The following is a 26756-nucleotide window of genomic DNA, read 5'->3' as shown; positions in this document are numbered from 1 at the left end:
AAATCTTGCTGAGGCCTAACCCAGTCATGCGTATCAATAATGTCTCATCACGAGACAGACACGAGACATCGCATTCAGATCAGGTGATACTCAAGCATATTCAGTAGCTCATCCAGGGCTAACCTGAAAAGGGGCATCAAAAAGGCCAAGCACAACGACAAGCTAAGGAATGAGGAACGCTGACCCCAACGCATGTGGCAAGGCATCTACAGTAGGCCATCACAGATTACAAAACTACTAACTTCATCCCCCCTGTCACCGACACCTCCTTGCCTGATGAGCTGAACCACTTCTATGTCCACTTTGATAGGGACAACAAGGAGGTGGCCATCAAGTAGGGTTGGAAGAGGGTGGGGGGGCATTTATACACTTCAGTATACCGGCTTACCGACTTCAGTAAGTGTGTGTGTGTGTGTGTGTGGGGGGTATTGATATAGGCTATGTGTGTATTGCAAGATGTATATTAAAAAAAGGCCGCTTGTAAATAGTGCATCATTTTACACTCTCCACCACCGATGCACGTAAGGCTGCTGGTCCCTGGTCCTGATGGTATCCCTGGATGCGTACTCAGGGCCTGTGCTGTACAGCTGACTGAGGTTTGGACTGACATATTTAATCTATCACTAGCGCAGGCAGCTGTCCCCGCATGCTTTAAGACTACCTCCATCGTGTCAGTGCCAAAACACTCCACTGCAACAGGCTGTAACGACTTCCGTCCAGTTGCATTCACCCCAATCATCATGTAGGGCTTCAAGAGGCTGGTCCTGGCCCATCTCAAGACCTGCTTACCACCCTAACTGGACTCCTTCCAACTCACCTACCATCAGAATAAGAGCACAAAGGATACTATCTCTACGGCACTTCACTCTACCCTGTCCCATGTGACAAGAACTAACTACTGCTCAATTCTACTAGTGCATCCTGCACATACATTCTCACTACTCTTATAATGTTACTGTTTCTGCAGTACAATGGTACTGTTATCACACTGCGCATAGCTGTACATATTGTACATGTCTGTATATATGGTCCATACTGAATATCCATATTTGTTATGCTTTTCTTAGAATATATTCTGTTAATACACAGCATATATCTATATTATTCTTACTACTATTATAATGTTACTGCCACTACATTACACATGTCTGTACATGTTGTTCATATATTGTTCATTTTATAAAGCCATATTTATTCTGCTCTTATAAGGTAACTAATACACTACACCAATTTATATTTCATTTATTCTACTCTGTATACTGTCTACACTGCACTGCATTTCTTGTCCTGTCTATGCACCACCTGTCTATACTTTTTATATCACATTGCACTTTTCTGCCTTCTTACACTTCTGATTAGACACAAACTGCATTTCTTTGTCTTTGTACTTGTACTCTGCACAATGACAATAAAGTTGAATTTAATGTAATCGGTATTATTACGGTTTTGTAGATAGTTGAGAGGGGGTGTAGAGCTGGATCCATGTTCTGAGGGAAGAAATAGAGGCTAAATAAAGACAAAAACCGAATTGGACGTCTTTATCCTCATCCAAGCAGATGTCTGTAGTGTTCTCTCGTGTGTCTGAACATGTGTCTGTGTGGTCTGTGGCTTTGGCTGGTGATCTCGGGCAAAATCTTGCTGAGGCCTAACCCAGTCATGTGTATCTATAATGTCTCATCACGAGACAGACACGAGACATCGCATTCAGATCAGGTGATACTCAAGCATATTCAGTAGCTCATCCAGGGCTAACCTGAAAAGGGGCATCAAAAAGGCCAACGACAAGCTAAGGATTGAGGAACACTTCAAGAACAACTCTGACCCCCAATCCATGTGGCAAGGCATCTAGGCCATCACAGATCTATGTCCACTTTGATAGGGACAACGAGGAGGTGACCATCAAGTAGGGTTGGCAGGGGGTGGGGGGGACATTTATACACTTCAGTACACCGCCTTACTGACTTCAGTTAGTGATGGCGGTGGGGGGGGTATTGATTATATTGATGCAAGATATCAAAAAAATGTGCACTTGTAAATAGTGCATCGTTTTACAAAATTGAGTCAATTACTAAATTGACTATATTGTGTCAAATGAATGCACTAAAATGAGTGCACTATTTATTTACTAAAATGAGCACATAATATACTACATTCTATGCACAATCTAGTAAAATGAGATCGTAATTGAGTAAAACAAGTGCACAATTTGGTCAAATGATATACAAAAAAATATTGCAATAACGGCTCCGTATTGAATTAATGTAGCCTACTAGCCTACTCATTTTCTATCCGGTGCACAGCAAGAATCATTCCGATGCAAAAACACTTAATAAAGAAATAACTGTTTGTATTCTACACAAACAACAACAACAAAAAACAACTCTGAAATGTATAAAACTGAACTAGCAGATATCACAGAAAAAACTATATAAATATCTTTATAACATATCAAACAGTTGAATTTGTTAAAGCCTAAATATTATCTCTGGCTTTTTTCTGTCTCAGCAGCAAGTAGGCTGCTGAGACAGAAAAAAACATCTCAAACAGCTGCATTTGTTGAAGCCTAAATATTATCTCTGGCTTTTTTCTGTCTCAGCAGCAAGTAGGCTAGCCTAGTTAGATGCACTATAAAACTGTAAATGACAGCAGCAAGGTTTCCCTTTATCTCATGTATTCTTCATTCACAGTCTAACTTATTACGGTATACTGATCTGTCATGGATTTGCACTGAGTTAATTATCAATAATACGTAACAAAATGTGTTCCCTATCAGTTCAATACGGAACACATCTTTTTCTTTTCTTTTTTCTTTTCGACCTCATGGAAGGTACATTGGAGATCTTGTACGAATGGTCTGGACATGGAATGGAAGTGAATATGGTCTGCTTTATTTTCTGCTGTTATTTGTAGGTCAATATATTTCATAGTGTGTAAAAGTAAGTAAGTCACGCGATGAAGGATTTTTAAAATTGTTTAAAAAAAAGATGGTCTGAAACTCAAAATAGGAAGTTTATGGGCGTGCTTATGCACTCGCATGCAAGCACACTTAAAAATAACGGCCGTTCAATGGGTAGCCATGAATCTGACACTTTGGAGAACAGATCAGAGATGGCCAGACAGAAGCGCACATTAGGAGAGCACGCAAAACTCAGTAAGTATTCAAACTCCTCGTGCATGCCCTAGTGGGTCTGTGGGAAGATGGTTTGCCAGTGGCTCAGATGAGTTTAATGTATGAAAAAGAGTTTGATTCAGTTCTGCAGAAAGTGTAGCTTTGAAGAATGTCTTGGTTGCACATGCTCACATATTATCATGAGTTATGTCAGTGGGTTCATCAGGTTGATGTCAGGTCAGGTGTACATTTTATGGCCTGTTTCTGAATAGCAGAAAACACAGCCTAAAGGATCGCTTCTATCCCTTTTAGGATGTATTCTACTTAAATAACATCTCTGTTCATCACCACATAGAGCATTATTTAACCTTTTTTCTAAAGATAGATAGATAGATAGATAGATAAATGAATAAGCATAAGGCGCTTGCAGTGACAGATGGTCTTGACCAACTACCAAACTTATCTTTCTCAAAACCAGATAGCAAAGAATAGCTGCTCATACATTTAACATGCAAGGTGTGTGGCTGTTAGAATGGAACAGACTGTTGTAATTTAGTTGAAATTAAGAAAACTTGTTGTACTTGTGTAACAGGTGTACTGTATATACAGCTTTTTGTGATTCTATAGCCATGCACACTTTAGAGGGACTGGTATCTGTGCTACATACATTGATTCTATATCCACACTTCAGGACTATAGAGGGATTAGTATCTGTGCTACATACATTGATTCTATAGCCACACCTCAGGGCTATAGATAGATAGATAGATACTTTATTGATCCCCAGGGGAAATTCAAGGTCTCAGTAGAATACAGACAACACACACACATTCACTAACAGCAGAAAAAGTAATTAAAAGTATATAATATAAAAACACAACTAAGCAATAAGGACAGTAGAAGATAAAGAATATACTAAATACTAAAATACAAATTATACTAACCAACACTTAATCTAAACTATAGTATAGAGTGACCTTTGCTTCATACATTGAGTTTATTGAAGTGAATATGGTCTGCTTTATTTTCTGCTGTTATTTGTAGGTCAATATATTTAATAGTGTGTAAAAGTAAGTAAGTCACGGGATGAAGGATTTTTAAAATTGTTTAAAAAAAAGATGGTCTGAAACTCAAAATAGGAAGTTTATGGGTATGCTTATGCACTCGCATGCAAGCACACTTATAAAAAAATATAAAGGCCGCTTAATGGGTAGCCATGAATCTGACACTTTGGAGAACAGATCAGAGATGGCCAGACAGAAGCGCACATTAGGAGAGCACGCAAAACTCAGTAAGTATTCAAACTCCTCGTGCATGCCCTAGTGGGTCTGTGGGAAGATGGTTTGCCAGTGGCTCAGATGAGTTTAATGTATGAAAAAGAGGTTGATTCAATTCTGCAGAAAGTGTAGCTTTGAAGAATGTCTTGGTTGCACATGCTCACATATTATCATGAGTTATGTCAGTGGGTTCATCAGGTTGATGTCAGGTCAGGTGTACATTTTATGGCCTGTTTCTGAATAGCAGAAAACACAGCCTAAAGGATCGCTTCTATCCCTTTTAGGATGTATTCTACTTAAATAACATCTCTGTTCATCACCACATAGAGCATTATTTAACCTTTTTTCTAAAGATAGATAGATAGATAGATAGATAGATACAGTAGATAGATAGATAGATAGATAGATAGATAAATGAATAAGCATAAGGCGCTTGCAGTGACAGGGCAGGGACTGAGCCTGTGATTCTGTATGCATGATAAGGTGCTCTATGAGAGTGTCATGGTGATGGTGCAAATAAGTAAGTCCAACAGTGCAAGAATAAAGTCTAGAGACTAGCATAAAATAAATATGGGCATATAAGAGAATAATGTAGACAAAGTAATATAAAAAACTATAGCAGTGCAGAATAGTTGAAGTAATAGGGTTACAGCCATTGGTCAAATATTAAGTATTAAGGCCACAATCCAGGCTGTGGTAGGGAGGGAGGGGTTGTGTATATGTGCTAATATAGCCTGTAAACAGTGTAGCAATAAAACAGTAGGCCAGTGGACAGTCAGTACACAAACATGAAGGTGGAGAGGCAGACAGACTATGCAGAGAAGTCTATCTCTCCTCTTCCCTTTAGTGAAGCATACAGTTATATGGCCCTAGGGACAAATGACTTCCACAGTCTGTCAGTTGTGCATGACAGTGAGCGAAGTCTCCAGCTGATCAAGCTCTTCTGCTTTGTAATAGTGCTGTGGAGTGGATGACAGTCATTGTCCAAGATGTCGATCAGTTTGTTCTGGGTCCTTTTATCTGAAATTGAAGTGATGCAATCCAGTTCAGCTCCCACAGAGCCAGCCTTCCTACCAGCCTGTCTAGACGTTGGCAACAACAGTCTGGTAAAACATCCTGAGGAGCTTGCTGCAGACATTGAAGGACAGCAGCCTCCTCAGAAAGTACAGCCTTCTCTGCCCTTTCTTGTAGAGTGCTTCAGTATAGAGCTGCACAGTCCCGCCCACAGCCGATGCCGGAAGTAAAAATTCAATGCAATTTCTCCATTGACAATTGCGGTATAAGCCATAAAAACTTAACTGCACGTGGTAGACTTAAAAGCTACGGCTGTACTAAGCAATTGTATATGCTCATATAGACGCCAAGAGTTCATGGGGCACTAACCTTAACCTGAGATAAATGCCTTTTATTCGCGATCTCTTGGATAAGTACTTCATTACCCACAATCCTGAACAATCCCACAGTGATGCCCCTGATTGGTGGAGAGCCCGTCTCTGGTCTAATGGTGCTTTCGAGATGTCTCGTAAATCATCGTACACCCACCCGTACAACATGTAGGAATGAGTGGCTTTAGGAACGCCTTTCTCTCGAGCCACGAGGGGCATTAGCAGGAGGCTAGTCATTACAGTCAGGGCTTAAATTTCACTGCGGGATTGCGGGTATTGCGCATAATTTGTTCAAGTCCCGCAACTCTAGCCATCATAATGCGAGAAATTCCATACACTTTTACAGCCTGCTGATGGCGTTAATATAGCCTAATCATTAAGTGGCGGAATGCGGTGCTATTGACGGACTGATCAACTACCGAGTTGAATTGAACATAGCCTCATGCAGACGCACACACACACGGAGAGAGAGAGGCCCACTTTTTGGCGCATGCCAAATAGGCTCACGCTACCATGGCAAACTTTACATCTGGAAAGAGAACACTTGATCCCAGAAAGATTGTCTTCGACATGTTAGTTTTGAACATTTATTGTATCTAATGACATAGAAAACATAATGATTTGCATACACATACCGCACTATGCACAACTTTTTTATTCACTAGCGACTATAGCCTAAAACCGTCAGGTTGAAGGGGGCTAATTACTCCATAGAATTACTCTCACGTATTTTCTTAAAGTGACAGGCACTCAATTACACCTACTCATCAGCAATGTGCACTCAATTGGACCTACACACCACATTAAAGATATGCCTAAGTGTTATAGGTTAAACGTCAATATGAGGCATTCAAATTACTAAATATGTTTAGCTACTAGTAATTACTAGTAAAATGCTATACTTTAAAAAATGCATTATTAAATAAATACACTCTATATGAATTCAAAATATATGATAGAAACATATCACATAAGCTATCATTTTCAGTGTGTGTTTGTGTGTGTGGAGAGAGTCAAGCAGAATCTAGGATGTCCACTGTTGTGAATGATCCCACTACAGTATATATTACTGATGACGTCAGGGTGGTGGGGGCCCCAAAATCAAACACTTTTTAAAAAGTATCAAGTATTGAAATCGCAATTCTTGACTTGGTATCAGAATCGACCCCCTCCCCCAAATTGTGTAAATCCCCTACATGAATAACCTAAGGGGGGAATTCCCCCCCATTTTGAAAAATGAATTTTAAGCCCTGACAGTGCATGAAAATGCACTGTTCTGTTATCCGAAGTCTTCTTCTTATTATTATTATTATTATTACGCACTGTTCTGTTATCCGAAGTATTCTTCTTCTTATTACAGTGCATGAAAATGCACTGTTCTGTTATCCGAAGTCTTCTTCTTCTTCTTCTTCTTCTTATTCTTCCCACCAAATTTCTGCGTCTAATTCAGCTTTAACCGTTTAACGTAGAAACTTGGTAATGTAGGTCTTGAAAAGGACACGTGGGGAATGTATTTTTCACTTTTGTAAACTTTATACTTTTTGAGATATTAATAAAAAACAAGCTTATTTTCCCCCATAGACTTTGCATTAGCACTATGACATCACAATGGACTAATTAACTTGATTTGCACCTGTATCAACTTCCAGCTGCTCACTATTAGGACCCATCAAAGGGCCAGTTAAACTGATTGCACCTGTATCAACTGCTTTCTGCTTAACTAGGCCAACTCTCTCTGTGTCTCTCCATTCTACAAGGATATAAGGCACATTCCATCCAACTTTCTATCCATTCATCCTCTTCAAACCATTCACTCATCCACCCATTAAACTATCCACCAACATCCATTAAACAATCTGCCTATCAACATCCATTCAACTTTCTGTCTATTCAGATTCTGTTCCTATTTCCTCTGCCCACAACTGTTTCAAAATAAATGTCCTCACTACAATAATTTACTATTAAATAATTTAACTATTTAAACTACTCAACTATTTAACTGTTTAGACATTTCAACTGTCAGTTGTTATCAACTATGACTCCTGTTTCCAAATAAAAGTTTGTTTTGCATTTTATGTTAATATACAGTATATTTATATTTTCATGCACTGGTAATTTCCTCGAAATTACATTTTCTAGTTGTTATTGTTTTGTGCTACATCACGGCTGGAAAACAAATTGTTACATTGCAGGCACAGCAAGACCGTGCAATGCATGGATTGGTGACCGGATTGAAGCAGCAATGTAATCTAGTGTGTAAGAGCATTACATCAACATTAACATGACCAACACAGTACATATGCCAAAAAAATACATGTAATCTCATCACAACTATGGGCGCAGTGTTTGTTGTAAGGTTGTACGTCCACCTCGGGGTACCCTCAAGTACTCCGAGGTAAAGTGGGCGTGCCTGCCCAAAATGCCGCAAGAAAGCTGGGTAATTTACACTTTCCAACTCTGGCGGCGGATTTACGAGACATCTCGAAAGCACCAGTAGTTTGAAACTTTCTCAGCGAAAATTATTGACAAAGATGGGAAGAGTATTTTACTGCTAGTGCCTATGGCGAAAATCTTAATGTGATTAAAAACTTTCTTGACGAATATTGGTACTTGTATCAACAAGGATTGTGGGTTATACATCACACAAACTTAGTCAGGGCCAATACACTATCAAATAGACCACTGTAAATGTTAGTTTAAACACTCAAACTTTTCAGGTAGCCGACAGGCTAACCTTTAGCATTTCCGACATTGTATGTCATTATATAATGCAGCTAACATTAGCCTACATGCTGCAACACAGGTATGAAATATATTATGTTTAGTGTCCAAAGGGGTGAAAGCCACTTTAAATCGGGTCACATTATTGACTGTTGTGTGTCCGAGAGTCAGCTTGTGGGTTTTTGTAAAGGCCAGCATGAGGGACAAGACCTACAAAGTTGAGGTGAGCAGGGAGGTTGGTAATGTTAATGCTGCTAGTTAACATTAGCTAGGCTACTGTAGCCTTCATACTGTATGATTCATATCAATCATTAACCTATACTTCTTTGTGCATTTAATGAATATTTTGTGTAATAATTCACGGCAAATTATTCAACTGAATATGGTGGTCCAAGAGCAGACCACGCACAGGTCCATGCACCAGCCCGACTAAGCAGTGATGACAGCATAGGATGACAGTCAGGTACGAAGCACTGCACCATGTTGCTAACGTTAACGTTAACCGCTTTCACACACACACGATATAAAATACACGACGATAAATATAAATTCAATATCAAGAGGAGGAAAGAGTTCGCATGCTGTCGCCGGTTGGAAATGGTTTAACTTTAAATGGCTAAATAAATCGCGCCGATTTTGCCTATTCAGTGAGGCGCGGTGGTTTATGGGATGAGTAGTTCCTTCGCTCGGAAATGAAAATATGTACACAGTCTTGTACCTTTAACTTTTTTGGGGGATTTTCTTCGTTTTTTCACTCGAAATGATATGTTGTAAGCTTATGAGTTATGCCGTAGGTGGTTAGCCTAAGACATGCTGTAAAACTCTTTAGATACGGATTTTTCCAAATGTCAATGGGACAAATGAATGGGAATCTTACATCCGGTGTTCCAGTTTAGATGGTGAGTAGGTTAACTTGTGATATTTGCATAAAATCCGTGAATAATCAACAAGACCCTGCCTACTTGTTAACAACCCTTTGCTCTGCCTCCGCCCTTCCAGTGCTGGAGATTCACATTTTCACAAGCCTATGTGGCGACAGAATAATAAGCAAGATCTTGCCGAAAACATGCGGGAATCTATGTATAGGCTAATGCATGTCTGCTTAAGCATCCACACAAAATGTTGTGCAAACAGGAAATGTGTCAAAGTAAATCAGCGAAGGTTTTGTTGGGTTTCGAACATGAGTCTCACTGAGGCAAAATGTTCCAAATAGTAAGCACTATCACCACAGAGAGCAACACTTGTCATTAGTCTAGTAGACTAGTTTACTAGCTTACTAGCTATCCTGATGTCCATGTTAACTGGTGATGGCCTATAACATGAGCAAACACAGGGAATGCATGCCTTGAATAATGCAGATGAATTTTGCCTCACAAACAGTAACAAATGACTCCATCAGACGTTGCCCGTTTAATGCGCAAAAATTCTGAAGATCACTTGTGGGCCTAGAACTGCTCACTAAAATAGCAAGCTAGCAGTACAGTAATAGGCCACTGTGCTAACCAATTGCACCACTGGTTATTTTGTATCTATGCAATAGCATGATGTTCCTATTAAATGAATGTAGGTCTATGTTGTCTTGTGACAGCTTATTTGTCAATCGATCAAGATATTCATTATACCAAACATCTAGGCTAAGTGAATGTTTTGCAACAGGCTGCTGAACGAGCAGTAAGTAGGCTAAACTATTTTCTAATTTATGCTACGTGGGAATCTGAAACAGCAACATCTGTCATCAAACTCTCTAGCTACATCGAAGTTTTGTAATATATGCTACCATGATAACCATTTTGTGTCGTCAAATTACAGTAGGACCAACAAATTAAAACATATTTAACTCGGAGAAAATAAGTTTCATGTGTTCACTTCAAATCACTAGACAGCTCACTGCATAACTTCACGAGACATAACACTAAGTTATGATAATTTTTGCACATGACTGACGTGTTTCATATTATTAACCCCCAAAACGGAATAAAGTGTTAGTGGGACATGCCAGTTTGTTGTACATCAGTTAGGTTTTGGTATGTGAGGCAAAGATGAACTTACTTTGTTGTTTTGAGGCTTGCATATGCCCATGTTAAATTGTGATAGCACCAGTTAACATGGGCGTATATTTCTCACATAGTTAACCTGTGTTAACTTTGACTTACAGTTCAATATATACATAGAAATCTGTCATCAATTTCAGCGGCTCATAGTATAGTAGTATAGACGATGTAGAAACTAATCCAATCAACTTTCTTGTCCATGCGTGGTTCGAATCCCAGCTAGATCGCTAGTTTTAGTTTTGTCCATTCATTCAGTATGTGTCATATTTGTGTGGATAATGCTTAAACAGACATGTATTAGACATACACTGGTGATGTTTTCAGCGATATCTGTTATATTGTCTTGCAAACACTTCGTGAAAATGTGAACCTGCACTAGGTGGAGGCAGAGCAGAACGCTCTTAAGAAGTAGGCAGGGTCTTGTTGAATATTCACTGATTGTATGCAAATATCACCAGTTAATCTGCTCACCATCTAAACTGGAACATCGGCACCTAACCGCATTTTGGCTGTGGGCGGGACTGTGCAGCTCTATTGGCTGACCAGTCCAGTTTATTGTCCAGGTGTAAACCCAGATACTAAGTGTTTACCACCTCCACATTGACCCCATCAATGGAGACTGGTAGCAGAGCGGGCTTAAAGCTGCGGAAATCTACCACCATCTCTCTGATCTTTGCAGTGTTGAGTTAAAGGTGGTTGAGTTTGCAGCACCATGGCACAAAGTCCTCCACCAGGCTCCTGTACTCATCCTCTTGCTCGTCCCTGATACACACCACAATTGCAGTATCGTCAGAAAACTTCTGCATGTGGCATGACTCAGTGTTGTAGCAGAAGTCAGACGTGTACAGGGTGAACAGGACTGGAGAGAGCACAGTTCCCTGTGGAGATCCGGTGCTGCTGATCACAGGGTCACAAGGGTGCGGGAAGGGGGGTGCTGGCAGGAGATAGATTTAAAAAAAATAAATATATATTTTTTTAAATAATTACCTAATTCGCTGTCTGACATTATTTATATTTTTGTATGTGAAATGATGAGTCAAATAGCCAAAATGGGTTATGGATAGGTTCGAATATAGGCTATTAAAAATTAACAGTTAGGCCTATAGAGATCAACGTGAACGTGAGTCAGTTACTGTAAGAACCGTGGCGTGGTTTCATCTATGTAATAGCGATCAAGTGTGTAGGCCTACGCAGGGCTCTAATTATCTTTTTGTCTTTAAGGGGGTCTCTCTATCTCATAAAAAGTTGGCACACACCTCGTGCATAGCCTAACAAAGGCGATGAAATAGCCTAAGTACAATAATATATGTGCGGTAGGCCTAGGCTTTACCTTGACACACGCACACAACAGACATAGATTTTTTTTCATAGAAATTGATTGCTTTTAATTCATTTCAACATATTATTGATTGTAATAGTCCATATTTCATTTCAATTTCACAATACAAAGAAATAGACTAAACGATTTAGTCTGTGCCATTCTCAATTTCTAGCGTGACTCATTTGAACCAGACCACCGTCTCAGATAGGCTATCCTCAGTGTCAAACACAATAATGCATGTAGTATAACTTATACACAGGGAAAAAGCACTAACTGGCAGAAATTATAATCCATTGCAGCCAAACTATGTTCTAGTATTGTTGAACCGTGGAAAATTAATAGACGAACAATTTTGGGAGTTGCACTGAGATGTTGTCGTGTAGCCATTGAATATTCCGACATCAGAGATTGCGAGCAGGTGTTTCAAAATATCTGGGAACTTTCTGGAGCTCTGAATGGCAGAGGATAGATACAGATCATGAGACAACACAATCATTGTAGGCTGCATCACGGGCCATAATGTATGGCTTTGTCAATCAACATAGGTGAAACGCAAGTTCAACAGCAAATAGGACTTTTCAGCACATATCAAACCATATATGCTAGCCCAATGAACGCCTATGTAAATAGACAAAACACTCGCATCAAAGCAGGGACTTCTTCAGATTTGTGAGTGCTGTCAAAACGATCGTATACGGTTTGCTCATATAGTCTAGTGGTGTGGTGGTGAAGTGTCATGCTGCGTTCAAGAGCGTAGGGTAGGTCTACGTCCCGTAGTAGCCTATATTTTAATTTAACGTCTTTAATGGTAAGAGATCGCACAGGGATGGATAATGAACGGTTGTTTAAGATTAAATTGCAATGCCAGACACCTTCAGATATGAGAGACCCCCTCAGATTTTTGACTTTGTTGCTTTCATGGGAGCCAGTCCTCACTCTATGGGAGCTTGGCTCCCCCTGGCTCAATAATTGAGCACTGGGCCTCACGGTTGATATAGGCCTACATATTCTATCGCGATTTACACATTGAAAAAAAAAACATGGATAAGCTGAAAAGAAACTTTAATTGTGTTTTACAGTTTTTTGCAAAAAATAATAAATGCATAGCTAGTGAAATCATTCACTATCCTAGTTAAGATAAGATAGAAATTATTAGGACACATACTTCGTGTGGAGACGACACACTTTAGGCTATTCAGAAATTATTTGCGAGATCATTGCAGCCTGATTATTAGCCTATATTTAAAAGCCTAACATCTCTGGTGTGGTTTTGACCATCAGAAAAAAGTAATTTTCCTTAGCTATACTGAAATAGGCTAACCATGTCAAGTGCTTTTCTGTGGGGGGTTAGGGGCGAGTGGACTTCGAGTGCTGTCAGCGAACATTGGAATTTGTGGCTGTCCAGGACTTTTCTAAAATGTCTTAAAATATCACCCATCACTGCTTTTATTATGACCGCCGCTAGCAAAAGCTAGCTAAAGCGTCATATAGGGATTTGCTATGGTGTGTGCTTTGTGCATAGGGATTTGCTTTGGTTGAGTGATGGAGGCCAATTTGATTGATTGTATTTGTAGAAAACTATAAATGCGGTTATACCAAAGCAAATTGATACAGCACTGTAATTGTATCTTTCGACTGTCATTTTGTTGCACGTGCTACAAAAAAATCATTCTGTGCAATGGAAGATTTACCAACGTTACACCGGTCTGATACAGTTTGCCTATACATACGTGAGACTGAGGCGCCTGTTTATTTTGTTTTAAGTGTGTGCAGGGTGAGGGGAATCGATGTGCTTTGATTCCAGCTTGGTAGTTGTAGTTTGTGAAATTAAAAAACACGTACGTGTGAAGTATCAAACAATGACACCTTCATTTCATTATGGCTGCTTTAGCAACACACCTTAAGCTACTGTGTAGTGGGTCCCATTTAGAAGTGGCTACTTCATTCGCTTTCCTTGACTCATGGAGCTGCGAATTTTATTACTTTTTTCGCGATATGGCAGTTTAAGTCCCGCTTGATACTGTAAGGCGTGAGCCATTGGTTTCAAAGGAGATTTTATTTGTGTCAAACAGCATAGCCTATTGACAATTTATGTTGTAAATAGGCCTGCTACTATAAGCCTACCTGTAGCTTAGGGAAGCTAACAGCTTTCTGTTAGGATCTAGTTTGTTAGTTACAGTTTTGTCATAACTCCCGATGCATTTTGCATTTAGAATAGCCAGGCGTGGATTTCTCAATCGAAAAATTAAACAATATCGGGTGCCTATGGACTAGGCTGGGTGAACCCAGCCTGATCTGGTCGCTATTTATTATGACCTGCCAAGCAGTTTAAGCCCGGCGGTCATATATAGGGTTTAGTCAGATTTTTTTTTTTTTTTTCTTTTCGCATGCCCAAATTTCCGTCAATGATTCCCGGGACACTGAAGACCGGGGTACCGCAACTTGGTGGGCATGTAACCCCACATGGATAGCATGGAACCATCGTTTTTCGTTTTGATCTGTAGCCCCTGACTGGACCCCCCACGAAAGGAGGGTAGGGCGACCCACAGTTTTCTGTGAATATCTCGAAAACCGTAGGGTTTAGGAGGACCTTTTTTTTTGTATGTTGATCTCAAGGGGGCATGTCAACCCATTCCATAACCACTCATTTCATGTAACGCCACCTAGTTAAACACAAAAAGTAAAAATGAGGTGTTGTAATTGAAGGTATCTGTGACCTAACATAGTCAAAACTGCAAACAAATTGGAAGTGTAGGATCATTATGACACCCTCTGTATGCACATAAGTTTTGTGGAATTCCGTTCATGGGGGCCACACAATAAATTAATTTATGTTACTATACACCAACTGGTCTGTAGGTGGCGGAGACAGTTTTCTGTGAATATCTCGAGAACTGTAGGGGCCTAGGAGGTCCACCTTTTTTTATATGTTGGTCTTAAGGGGGCATGTCAACCCATCCCATTACCACTTATTTCATGTATAAAGCCACCTAGTTAAAAAATTAAAAGCAAAAAAATTAGGTGTTTTCATCACAATATCTCTGGCTGACAAGGTCAAAACTGCACGAAATTAAAAGTGTAGGATCATTATGACACCCTCCGAATGCATGCCAAGTTTTGTGTACTTTCGTTCATGGGGGCCTTACAATAAAATAATTGATGTGTACATTTAGTGATCATACACCAACAAGGATTCCCGGGACACTGAAAGACCGGGTACACAAACTTGGTGGGCATGTACCCCACATGGATAGCATGGAACCGTCATTCTTAAGCTTTGATCTGTAGCCCCCCTGGACTGGACCCCGAAGGAGGGTACACACAGTTCTCTGTGAATTTTTGAGAACTGTAGGGCCTAGGATGACCAATTTTTTTGTGTATGTTTGCCTCCAGGGGTCATGTTAACCCATTCCATGTGCACACATGTGCATAAACAGATACACACGCACACACATACATTTATTTAGTAATCATCACATTATGACACATACTCACACAGTAGACATATATGTACATGCATGCACATGCACAAACACACATACGCGAGGCAAACACACAAGCACACATACACACACACACACACACCCAATACACATAAACATAAATTTGTACACCACACATGCACACAATTCAAGAATTTTTCCGTCATCTACTCCCTGAATTTTTGGTCATTGATACCCCGGACACCCGAACCACCGGGGTACATGAAATTTGGTGGGTATGTAGCCCCACTAGACTTTTATGGAAAAATTTCCCCGTGCTGGGCCCCGAACCGCAAAAAAAAAAAAACAGTTTTTTTTCTAAATAACTACCTGAACCGTGGCACTGAGGATGAAGAATCTTTTATGGTATGTTGGTCTCAAGGGCCCACATCAACCTGGCTCATAATCACTCATTTGTGATTTGCACCCCCACCCGGTAAAAAATTAAATGCAATATTATTCTCCTTTAATCGCCCTATCTTCTGTTAAGATGTTCAGAACTGCACCAAATTTTATGTGTATGATTGACCTGGCATTCTCTGGGGTATGCCAAGTTTAAGTCTCATTTCATCCATAGGGGGTCTAAACATATTAGGTTATGTGTACATTTAGTGACTGTACACTCATTGGCCTGTAAATAGCGGTGCACACATATACACATGCACACACAGGCACCCACATACTATCGGGTATTAGAACGGCCCGATACATAATTACAAATTCAGTAGGATTAAAAGAAAGCCAAAATAAATATTCATCATCATCATAATGGCTGCATTTTCAGTATTGGCGATAAGTAGTTTGTCCACTAGATGGCGCATCGTTGCAGTGAGACGTAATTTTGTTGGAAGTTAAAAGTGGGTTGGAAAAACAATGGACGCTTCCTACAAGGACTATAATTTACGCATCTAAACATCTAATAAGGATAGGGACGATGTTCACATGAAGTGTAATTCCCATTTCTTCTTGAAGCCGAAATAAATCTGAGGATGTTTATCGGACATGCTTGGTTTTACTGCAGGTACGTTAATCTTGTAATATAAGGACCTAGGTAATGTTACCGTTAAGCGTTGGTTGAGTGATGGAGGCATTTGATTGATTCCATTTGTAGAAAACTATAAATGCGGTTATACCAAGCAAATTGATAGCAGCACTGTTTGTATCTTTCGACTGTCATTTATTGCACGTGCTACAAAATCATTCTGTGCAATGGAAGATTTACCAACGTTACAGCGGTCTGATACAGTTTTGCCTATACATCGTGAGACTGAGGCGCCTGTTTATTTTGTTTTTAAGTCGTGCAGGGTGTGAGGGGGAATCGATGTGCTTTGATTACAGCTTGGTAGTTGTAGTCTGTGAAATTAAAAAGCACGTGTGTGAAGTATCCAAACAATGACACCTTCATTTCATTACGGCTGCTTTAGCAAAACACCTTAAGCTACTGTGTAGTGGGTCCCATTTAGAAGTGGCTACTTCATTCGCGCTTTCCTTGACTCATGGAGCTGCGTGAATGTTATTACAACTTTTCGCCACGATATGACAGTTTAAGTCCGGCTGATACTGTAAAGGCGAAAACCATTGGTTTCAAAGGAGATTTTATTTGTGTCGCCAGCATAGCCTATTGACAATTTATGTTGTAAATAGGCCTACCTTATAATCCTACCTGTAGCTTAGGAAGCTAACAGCTTTCTATTAGGATCTAGTTTGTTAGTTACCGTTTGTCATAACTCCCTGATGCATTTTTTGCATTTAGAATAGCCAGAGCGTGTATATCTCAATCGGAAAATTAAACAATATCGGGTGCCTATGGACTAGGTTGGGTGAACCCAGCCTGATCTGCCCGCTATTTATTATGACCGCCGCGCAGCGAAGCGGCGGTCATATAGGTTTATATGGGAACATGAATCGGCCTATATTTGCACGAACAATAACGGACAAAAGCTCTTCAACTTTGGCCCGTTAAAATGTGTATGAACAGTCTAGCGACGCATTTCATCAAGGCCCATTTGGACATGTCAGTTATTTGCACCACTGGTTAGATGTAAAACAGCATTTCGTTTCAGACTAGGCTACTGTTACTTAATTTGTGCATTAACAATAACGTTTCAGACTACTGTTACTTAATTTGTGCATTGACAATAAAGTATTACATGAACTAAAGATGACTAAAATCTTATGTAGAAGAAGAAACATTCACAAAAAATCCATCCATCCAAAAATGACCTTTGTTTTTGATAGCTGTTGAAAACGGCATGGAACTGACAGAGATGTTTTTGTTTATAAATACATAAAAATAAAAATAAAAATAACATTATACTGATACCTTTTGCTTTTCCCAAATACAATGTAGCCTACAGGTGTAAGTGACCTTTCATCAATCCAGTTGCAATGGATGAACTGCCCTACTTGTGATTGTTTAGAGATTTTAAAGGTTTTATAACAATGCTACATCTTCTTTGGCTATTCTACAATCTATTCACCTTTTCAGCACCAGTAGGCTACTTTCTGTGCAGCCGCACACACACACTCAGGCATGCCAAACAAGCATACACAAAAGTTTCAAGAGTGGGGGATGAAGTAAAATATGGAGACAAATTGAAGTGTGATTTATTTTCGCAGAACGGATGTACAGGACTGAGCGGCGGTCATATTTTGTACCGCTATGCGGTACATCTAGTTTTTTGATTTCTTAAAAGATTGAGCTTGGTCTGGTGAAAGCCAGACTAGCCATGGACCTCAGTTACACAATGCAAAGGGAACATGAATCAGCCTATATTTGCACGAACAATAACGGACAACAGCTCTTTAACTTTGGCCCGTTAATATGTGTTAGTCTAGCGACACATTTCATCAAGGCCCATTAGGACATGTCAGTTATTTGCACCACTGGTTAGATGTTAAACAGCATTTCGTTTCAGACTACTGTTACTTAATTTGTGCATTAACAATAACGTTTTAGACTACTGTTACTTAATTTGTGCATTGACAATAAAGTATCACATGAACTAAAGATGACTAAAATCTTATGTAGAAGAAGAAACATTCACAAAAAATCCATCCATCCAAAAATGACCTTTGTTTTTGATAGCTGTTGAAAACGGCATGGAACTGACAGAGATGTTTTTGTTTATAAATAAATAAATAAATAACATTATGCTGATATACCTTTTGCTTTTCCCAAATACAATGTAGCCTACAGGTGTAAGTGACCTTTCATCAATCCAGTTGCAATGGATGAACTGTGATGAACTGCCCTACTTGTCATTGTTTAGAGATTTTAAAGGTTTTATATCAATGCTACATCTTCTTTGGCTATTCTACAATCTATTCACCTTTTCAGCACCAGTAGGCTACTTTCTGTGCAGCCGCACACACACACTCAGGCATGCCAAACAAGCATAGGCCTACACAAAAGTTTCAAGAGTGCAAGGATTAAAATTCTCCGTCGTAGGACGGATTTCCGTCAATTTGATTTTAGAAATGTCATATTTGAGATCGATGCAGATCCGATGAGAAAAAAAGTAGGAGGGGGGGACTATCACCTTTGCTTTTCCTTTTGTAGGCAACTACAAATATTAGGTCCGATGAATTAATGTGTGTGATGGTAAATGTTTAAAGACCTAATAGTGTTCTTGAGAACTTTCTGTGTCTCAATCAGTGACCGCTCAAGAAGATAGCCTACAGTACGTCAGCCATGAGTTTCGCATAATGTTGTAGCTACACACTTGTCTCGGGCGTTTGCTTTAAAAAAAAAAGAACACGTATGGAGGACTATAACAGTCTAAAAGTTGGATTATAGTGACACATTAGAGACAGCTGATGAGGTTGGCCAATCCGTTTAACTTTTTTGGATATGATATTGTGAGCTCTATGTGCGAATTCGGAGAAGAAGCGCTGTGTTCTTTCCGTGCATCAATGTAGTCAATTTCTTACTATCGCGAACTCTTGTCAGGGGAGGTCATTCATTTTGGGTGTCACCTATGACTTGAACAGATAGCCTGCTATGCCACCCGATGTAGGCTACTATTATTGTTACAGTTTTTAATCAATGCAACTAACAATATGTGTAAAGCAACGCAATATAAACCGTAGCCTATGCAATTTATTATCCCGTCTGTTATGACATGTAGCCTTTTTTGGTTTTGACTGAGCGTGTTAGCATAAAAAAAAAAATATATATCACTGTCATCATCGCGAACTGTTGAGTAAGGGGGTCAGTCTGTTTGTGACGCACAGACAGCCTTGTAGCCTATTTTGCTTAGGCCTCACTTTTAACGACAGTAGGTTGTGAGTGTATGTTGAAAAAATAACCATACAATTAAAATAGTCAACTTAAAACTCTGCTATAAAATATTATTAATTTATAGCACAAAACCATAACCAGTAGGCCTACCAGAACCTCCATATATTAGCGTCATGATTTGTGTGCGTCTATTTGGCAAGGCCACTAGCTGTCATGGATGCGCGTTGTTGCTAAAGGAAGGCAAGTCAAAAGTTAAAAAATAAATGGAGATGGGCAGCTGTTGGAAACGGGGGAGAACTAACAAGCCATGGTGTAAAGACATTAAAGTGCCAGGGTTTGCTTTTGCGCAGTTCGCTGCAAGAAAATTGTTTATGGATGCAATAGGAAAACGTTTTAGCACGCCACCAATCAGAAGACCGCCATAAGGTTAACGTTTGTGCACTTCAGGACATCTTCCCTGCTTGGTGCAACTAGCCACCACGACAGAGGTAGGCTACGTTTATCTATGGCTGACCGTTTTTACGTTTAGAAAGTAGGCTACGCATGTTCTTTCATAGCGCAACACGACCTGTCGCAACCTCTTGTCAACCTTATACAATCTGTTGCTGAAGACAAAAGCACCGTCTCCAGATTGTCGTTATCAAATGCGCAGACCTCCTGCATGAGCACACACAGACTGAGAGAGTGCTCATTGGAAAACTGAGTTGTCTGTAAAACTCAAAATTACTATGTTTTCATTAAATGCGGATGAGGCAACAAATGGAAATATGAACAATATCTAGAATGTTCTGATTCGTTACTTTGATGAGGAAATGGGAAGTCTTGCAAACTTGATTTTATAGATTTTACTTGGTGTTGAATTGCATATTAACAAGAAAAAAAAAATCCCCTTTAAACACCTTTGGCCTGAAGTAATTAAATAAGAGTGTGTTAAAGCCTTTCTACAATATTGCTGCAGTAGAAAAGAACAGCAATGGCTAATCAGCAATGGTCAGGGATGGTACTAAAATATATTTTTGTTCATCAGGAAAACTCAATCTCAATCAAGAACACTCAATTCGCCTTATTCACATGGCGGCTATTGGCGGCTAAAACGAGGCTACAGGGTACACAAACCATAGGATTGTTATGTTCTATGCATTCACCTGTAGGTGGCATTAATTATATAGTAAGTGTACCCTGTAGCCTCGTTTTGGTTTAAACAATGACCGCCATGTGAATAAGGCGAATACTCCCTTTACTTTGCTGTTTGCATCTTTTTGTACATTAAAAACCAATAGGTCGCGACCGCAAAAGGGGTGCTATAGATATGAACAACGTATGACTTATGGCCTGAAAAAAGTTCAGTCAAACGATTTTTTTTCACTTTAATCCCTGAGAGTGGGGGATGGAGTAAAATATGGAGACAAATTGAAGTGTGATTTCTGTTCACGGAACGGATGTACAGGACTGAGCGGCGGTCATATTTTGTACCGCTATGCGGTACATCTAGTTATTTTTGTTATGAAGCACCCCTGGTCAAAAATAGGTTCCCGTGCGCCTGCAGTGTCAGAGACACAGTTCTTCAGTCTGACGAACTGTGGCCACTCGGTCAGGAAATCTGTTATCCAGGATACCAGGTGAGCATCCACACCCCTCTGCAATAGCTTGTGTCCCAGTCTGAGGGGTTGGATGAAAGCACTTGAGAAATCAAAGAACATGATTCTCACAGCACTTTTTCCCTTGTCTAGGTGAGAATGCGTCCTGTGTAGGAGATAAGTGATGGCATCGTCCATGCCCACTTTCTCCTGGTATGCAAACTGTAGCGGGTCTAGTGCATGGCATACCTGGAGTCTGAGTATACACAAGATGCCTTTAGCTCTAACTCAAGGGTAGCAGTAATCAGTGTTGCATTAAGTGACGGCAGGTTGCTCAACGTCTGATATCGGTCATCATAGTGGGACTTTTATTGATTAAGCAGACTCTATATTAGGCAATGTACGTGATAAACCCAAAGGTAACCATGGATTTCTGTGTGCATAATGTCTTGAACAAAGATTAAGAAACCATAAATGGGATCAACAAGTTGTATGTCTAAATATTTTGTTTTTCACAAAGATGTTAAAACCCTGCTTAACTGGCCTTGTCTGATGCCCCCCCACCCCCCACCCCATCTGTAGAGGATTGCCCTGAGGAGAATGGGGTCATCCAGACGCAGTACAGTGCCATCTCCCCCCCGGCCTCCCCCGTGGCACAGGATGAGCCCTTCTCCACCTACTATGAGGACAAGGTGTCCATCCCTGATGATGCCACACAGGTAAGGGCACAGAGTGGTAGATGCCAGGTGTCTGTAAGAAATGTAAGAAATATATTATCAATATCTCAATATCAATTTAAGGGGTTTAATCTCAATATCAATTTAAGGGGTGGAGCTCTGTACAAGCCCACTTGGCTTTGTTCCCTCCTTGCACCATTTAATGTTAATGTGTGCCAAATTAAAAAAATATATATATAAATAAATAAATAATATCTGATCTCAGGAAGCAGTCATAATATCAATGTATCAATGTGACTGGTCATGGATGCCTTGGTTATTAAGTCTAGGGGCCCCATCATGACACTCTAAAATGCATGGTCACTGGCGAATAGTTTAAACAAATTTAATTTCAAGTGGGCCTTATGTTTCTTAATCAGTCATGGGTGTGTTTTGGCTGTAACATCATTTAAACCAATGAGAATGACATCATTTCCTTTAACAGCGCGCAGCGCAACTTCAAACAGTGCATCGGTATTTTGAGAGTCAGCAGCGCATTTGAAGGAATCTGCTTGCACGCAAGACCGTATGGAACAGTTATTCCACTTAACCAGTGGTTCTCAACCTTTTTTCAGTGATGTACCCCTTGTGAAATATTTTTTCAGCCAAGTACCCCCAACCAATCCAAGAAAGAATTACCGCTATAGCCTCACGCTTCAACCACGACTCCATCGCTTGAGTTTTGACAGTGATTGACAGGTGATGGCAGGTGGCATGTGACAGGTTTAGGTCAACCATCCTGGTATGGGGGGACTCTGGGTTTTAGGATAATGAAATTGAATAGCCTGCTGAAATATAAAATTAATTTTATAAACTTATATTTTCCTGAAATATTTATTAAATAATTGTTTTTAAAGTATTTTTGCATGGATTCTGCTTTTTAAATATATGTATATTTTCATTTTTTCATGTTTTAGTACTAGCATTGATTTTATTTTGATTTTTAAAGAATTAAAATATAAAAAGTGTATTATAAAAATTCTTATATTTTGACATGTATCTCACCACAGCAAGCACATAGCTTTACAGCTTTACATGCATTTCATGTGTGTGTAGGGCAGACTGTCCTGTATCTGGCAATATCATTGCCATGGTGGAGGGATTCCCTGGGGCTGAGCAATTTACAGACATATGTGGTGTGCGCCTTACAGAAATAAATGCCATTTTTTATTTAGTGATTAAAAATTACCTTTCTGCGCTCCATATCTGTGACAGAACTGATCTGACAACCCGAGTTTAGCCTGTGGTGTGCCTATGGTGTCTGCACCTATGATTCTCTACAACTTTTTACTGCATTGCCATGAACAAAGTAAAGGCAAAAAAGGGATTGGATGCCATGCAGGAATTTGCTAGGATCTCAAAACCGGATTATGAACATTATTTGCCATAGAGAAACACACAATAGCATTAAATTATAAACATGCTTTGCCACAAAAGCAGACAAAAACGTGAGGTAAGTCGAGCTATAAGAAGTTATTATTTTGCTGCCACTTCGTCTGTTTAATAACCCAGAAGGATGTACTTGGTGCCAATGGATAGCCCTGTGTCTCCTCTTTCATCTGATATGCTTGCCATATCTATGCGTTCACGGGTTCGCGAGTAATTCAAAGGAGAGTAATGGGTGCGCAGGTGAACGCAGAGAAGTATAGACTGTAAATATGATGCAATTTGATTTAATTTCATACTTTAACGTACAGACAAGTGCGTGGTCTCCTTGGAAAGCCCCACTTCTGCTCTGTCACGCAATAACGGATTCATCTCGCTGCGATGAACAGTTGCGGAGCAATGTAACAGTGAAGAAAGGGTGTGTTTTTTGACGCACTTTGAGTCAATCGGGTTCTAAGGGTTAAAATCTCACGTACCCCCTGGAGTGCCTTCACGTACCCCCAGGGGTACGCGTACCCTCATTTGAGAACCACTGCACTAAATCATGCTTTACTAAAACCTAGCAGAGTATAGCCTACACGCATCTGTACTCGTCTATTATTATGTGAACTCATAGGCAAAGTGAAACTAACTTCACCATGGTCTCATAGTCAACAACACAGTTATACACAGTTACTTTCACTATTGACTGGAAAAAAGCAACACTTACCCCAATAATGTTCAAATAACTGAATAAAAAACTTAAAGACATTTATCCTGCAGAGTTGTTACCTATATCTTGTGACAGTGCATCTTCAGCTGTGCTTCATACCGCATTGGCCCGAATAAGACAAGGGTTTTTTTTCTCAAAAAAGTGGGGTCGTCTTGAAGTGCGGCCTAGAAAAAAAAGATAAGCCCGTAGATGGCACCATATCGATATTTTGTAATGAGTGTTATGAATTAAGTGAGCAGCCACCAACTTTCTTCACAACAGTGTCACGAGCATGATTGAGAGACCAAGAGATCATCTTGAACAAAGTGGTTCAAAAGTAGGTCTAGTTAACCAACAACTGAGAAGGAGTTTTGATGGTAATTTGAAATTCATATGATTAATGCGTTGGCGGGCCCAGAACGACCATCTTGAAAATGCAAACAGTTATAATCAAAATCCATGGCCGCTTCCAACAAATTGACAGGAGAGTGTTTGAATATGTGACTGAAAAACGTAATAACAGAATGCTACATTAGCCTACTAGAGCCGTCATTCAGCTGAAGGCTGAATCAAAGAGCTAAACCCACCGACATCAAAGCCTTAATGATGCGGTACAATGGACTGTCATTGCGTCGGAGAAGTCGTGCCCATCAGACTTCGAGGAGAAGCTAACTGTCTTTTCAGCGGTAGGCTATGTGATCAATTTACAGAAAACTCATTACCACCCCCTGGATCTGATGGGCAATACTGATCAAACGTCAGTGTTTTTTTGCGATGCCAATATCTATCACTGTTGTTGAAATTGCTTGTTTCAAGACTGTATAGTCTAGCGTGTAGGCCTAAGTTATTGAGGCTATGGTTCTATTAATTTATAATTGGTAGAAATACCACAGTCTATCTTTTGCACAAAATTACCAAGTCATTCATTGGGGGCCAAGCAGCGAAGCTGCGAAGGCATCCATTGTGTTTCTATTTCTTCTTCTTCTTCTTCTTCTTCTTCTTCTTCTTATTCCGCCATTGAAGTCAATGGCAGCCCATAGAACCGTCTGGTGAAAAGTTGTGAAATTTGGCACACTGATTGGGGACGGTCCCATGATTAATGTCACCAAGTTTCATGTCGGCAACTCGAACCCTCTAGCGCCACCAACAGGCCAAAGTTGGACGTGCGTTTATGCACGTAACTTTTGACCTGTTGGTCCAATTTTCAAAAGTCAGGTATTGTTGGAATCCTTGGACCAAGCCGAGTTCAACGCACCCTAGAATTAAAATGCACTAGAGGTGTCTGGTAATATTGTTGGAGGTCCTTAGGCCGACCCAAGCCGACTTGTGATGTCATCGTAATTGATTCGGCCGCCATATTGGATTTAATCAAAAACACATAGAAGTTTTTGCAGGTCACAAATTTCAGCGGATCCTCACCAAAATTGGCAGAGACCATCTACAGACCATGCCTTATCAGTGCATTGCTTTCTGGAACAATTGACAGAAGCATTCGGCTGTAACAGCTGATCGAAACTTCGCGTGAAGGTCATAAACAGGAAGTGAGCTCATATCTCAGCAACACTTGCAGTCATCAAATCCAAACTTGGTATATGGACTCATGACCCCATCAGGAGGACGCTCTAGAAATTTGGTGACCTTTGACCTCTAGGGGGCGCTGTAAATCAGTAACATGCCTTTTGGACTGTAGCTGCTGTTGTGCCTAGAATTACAATGTACTAGTGGTGTCTGGTAATACTGTGGAAGATCTTTATGTTGACAGATGGCAATTCATGACATCAACATAATTGATTTGGCCGGCATATTGGATTTAATCAAAACCACTATCAAATTTCCCTAGGTCACAAATTTCATCGGATCCTCACCAAAATTGGCACAGACCATCTTCAGACCATGCCTTATCAGTGCTTTGATTTCCATAACAATTGACCAGGCGTTTGCCCGTAGCAGCCAATCGAAATTGGTGGCGAAGCCGCCAAACAGGAAGTGAGCTCATATCTCAGCATCCGTAGCATCTATCAAAACCAATTGGTGAGCAAACTAAGTACATTGACTCCTGAACTAATTGGGAGAACACACAACCAATCTGGTAACCTTTGACCGCTAGGAGGCGCTGTAATTAGCAAAATCTTTTTTTGCCCGTAGCTGCTGAAGTGTATTATTCTGCCATGGAAGTCTATGGCAGCCCATAGAACCGTCTGGTAAAAAGTTGTGAAGTTTGGCACACTGATTAGAGACAGTCCTGTGATACATTTCATCAAGTTTTAAGTCGGCACCTCATACACTCTAGCACCACCAACAGGTCAAAGTTGGATGTGCGTTCACGCACCTAACCTTTGACCTGCCGCTCTGAGTTTTCAAAAACCAGGTGTTGTTGGTGTCCTTGGACTAAGCTGAGTTCAATGCACCCTATGATGTCAATTTCCGCCATGATGGATTTTCCGCTATATTGGATTTTATCAAAAACACTTAAAAGTTTTCATAGGTCACAAATTTTGTCCGATTGACTCCAAACTTGATGCACATCATCTTCAGAGCATGTCTCACAAATGCATTGCTTTTTGTCTTTCGAACTAAAACCATTTGGCCATAATAGCCAATCGAAATTTGAGGCAAAGCCGCCAAACAGGAAGTGAGCTCATATCTCAGCAACCCATTCATCTATCATAACCAAACTTAGTCCATGGTCTCAGGACCCAATCAGGGGGACGCTCAAGAAATCTGGTGACCTTTGACCTCTAGGGGGCACTGTAATTAAGAAACATGCCTTTTGGCCTGTAGCAGCAGTTGTGTTTGG

At 40.1% G+C, this 26756-nt stretch overlaps 1 protein-coding gene across 1 annotated transcript in view; it reads left to right on the top strand.

The window, feature by feature from the left end:
• Positions 1-4351: 4351 nt before the first annotated feature.
• Positions 4352-26756, top strand: part of LOC125290167 (natural resistance-associated macrophage protein 2-like) — a 38726-nt gene continuing 16321 nt past the window's right edge. Inside the window, exons 1-2 of the mRNA XM_048237105.1 lie at positions 4352-4400; positions 21749-21885. Of these exons, the coding sequence (XP_048093062.1) occupies positions 4358-4400; positions 21749-21885 (180 nt within the window). The 5' untranslated portion in view covers positions 4352-4357. The remainder of the gene's footprint in view (positions 4401-21748; positions 21886-26756) is intronic.

Source organism: Alosa alosa, unplaced genomic scaffold (genome assembly GCF_017589495.1).
Source record: "Alosa alosa isolate M-15738 ecotype Scorff River unplaced genomic scaffold, AALO_Geno_1.1 AALO_1.0_unplaced_17, whole genome shotgun sequence".
NCBI lineage: Eukaryota > Metazoa > Chordata > Actinopteri > Clupeiformes > Clupeidae > Alosa > Alosa alosa.
This window is presented reverse-complemented; position numbering and strand designations above follow the sequence as displayed.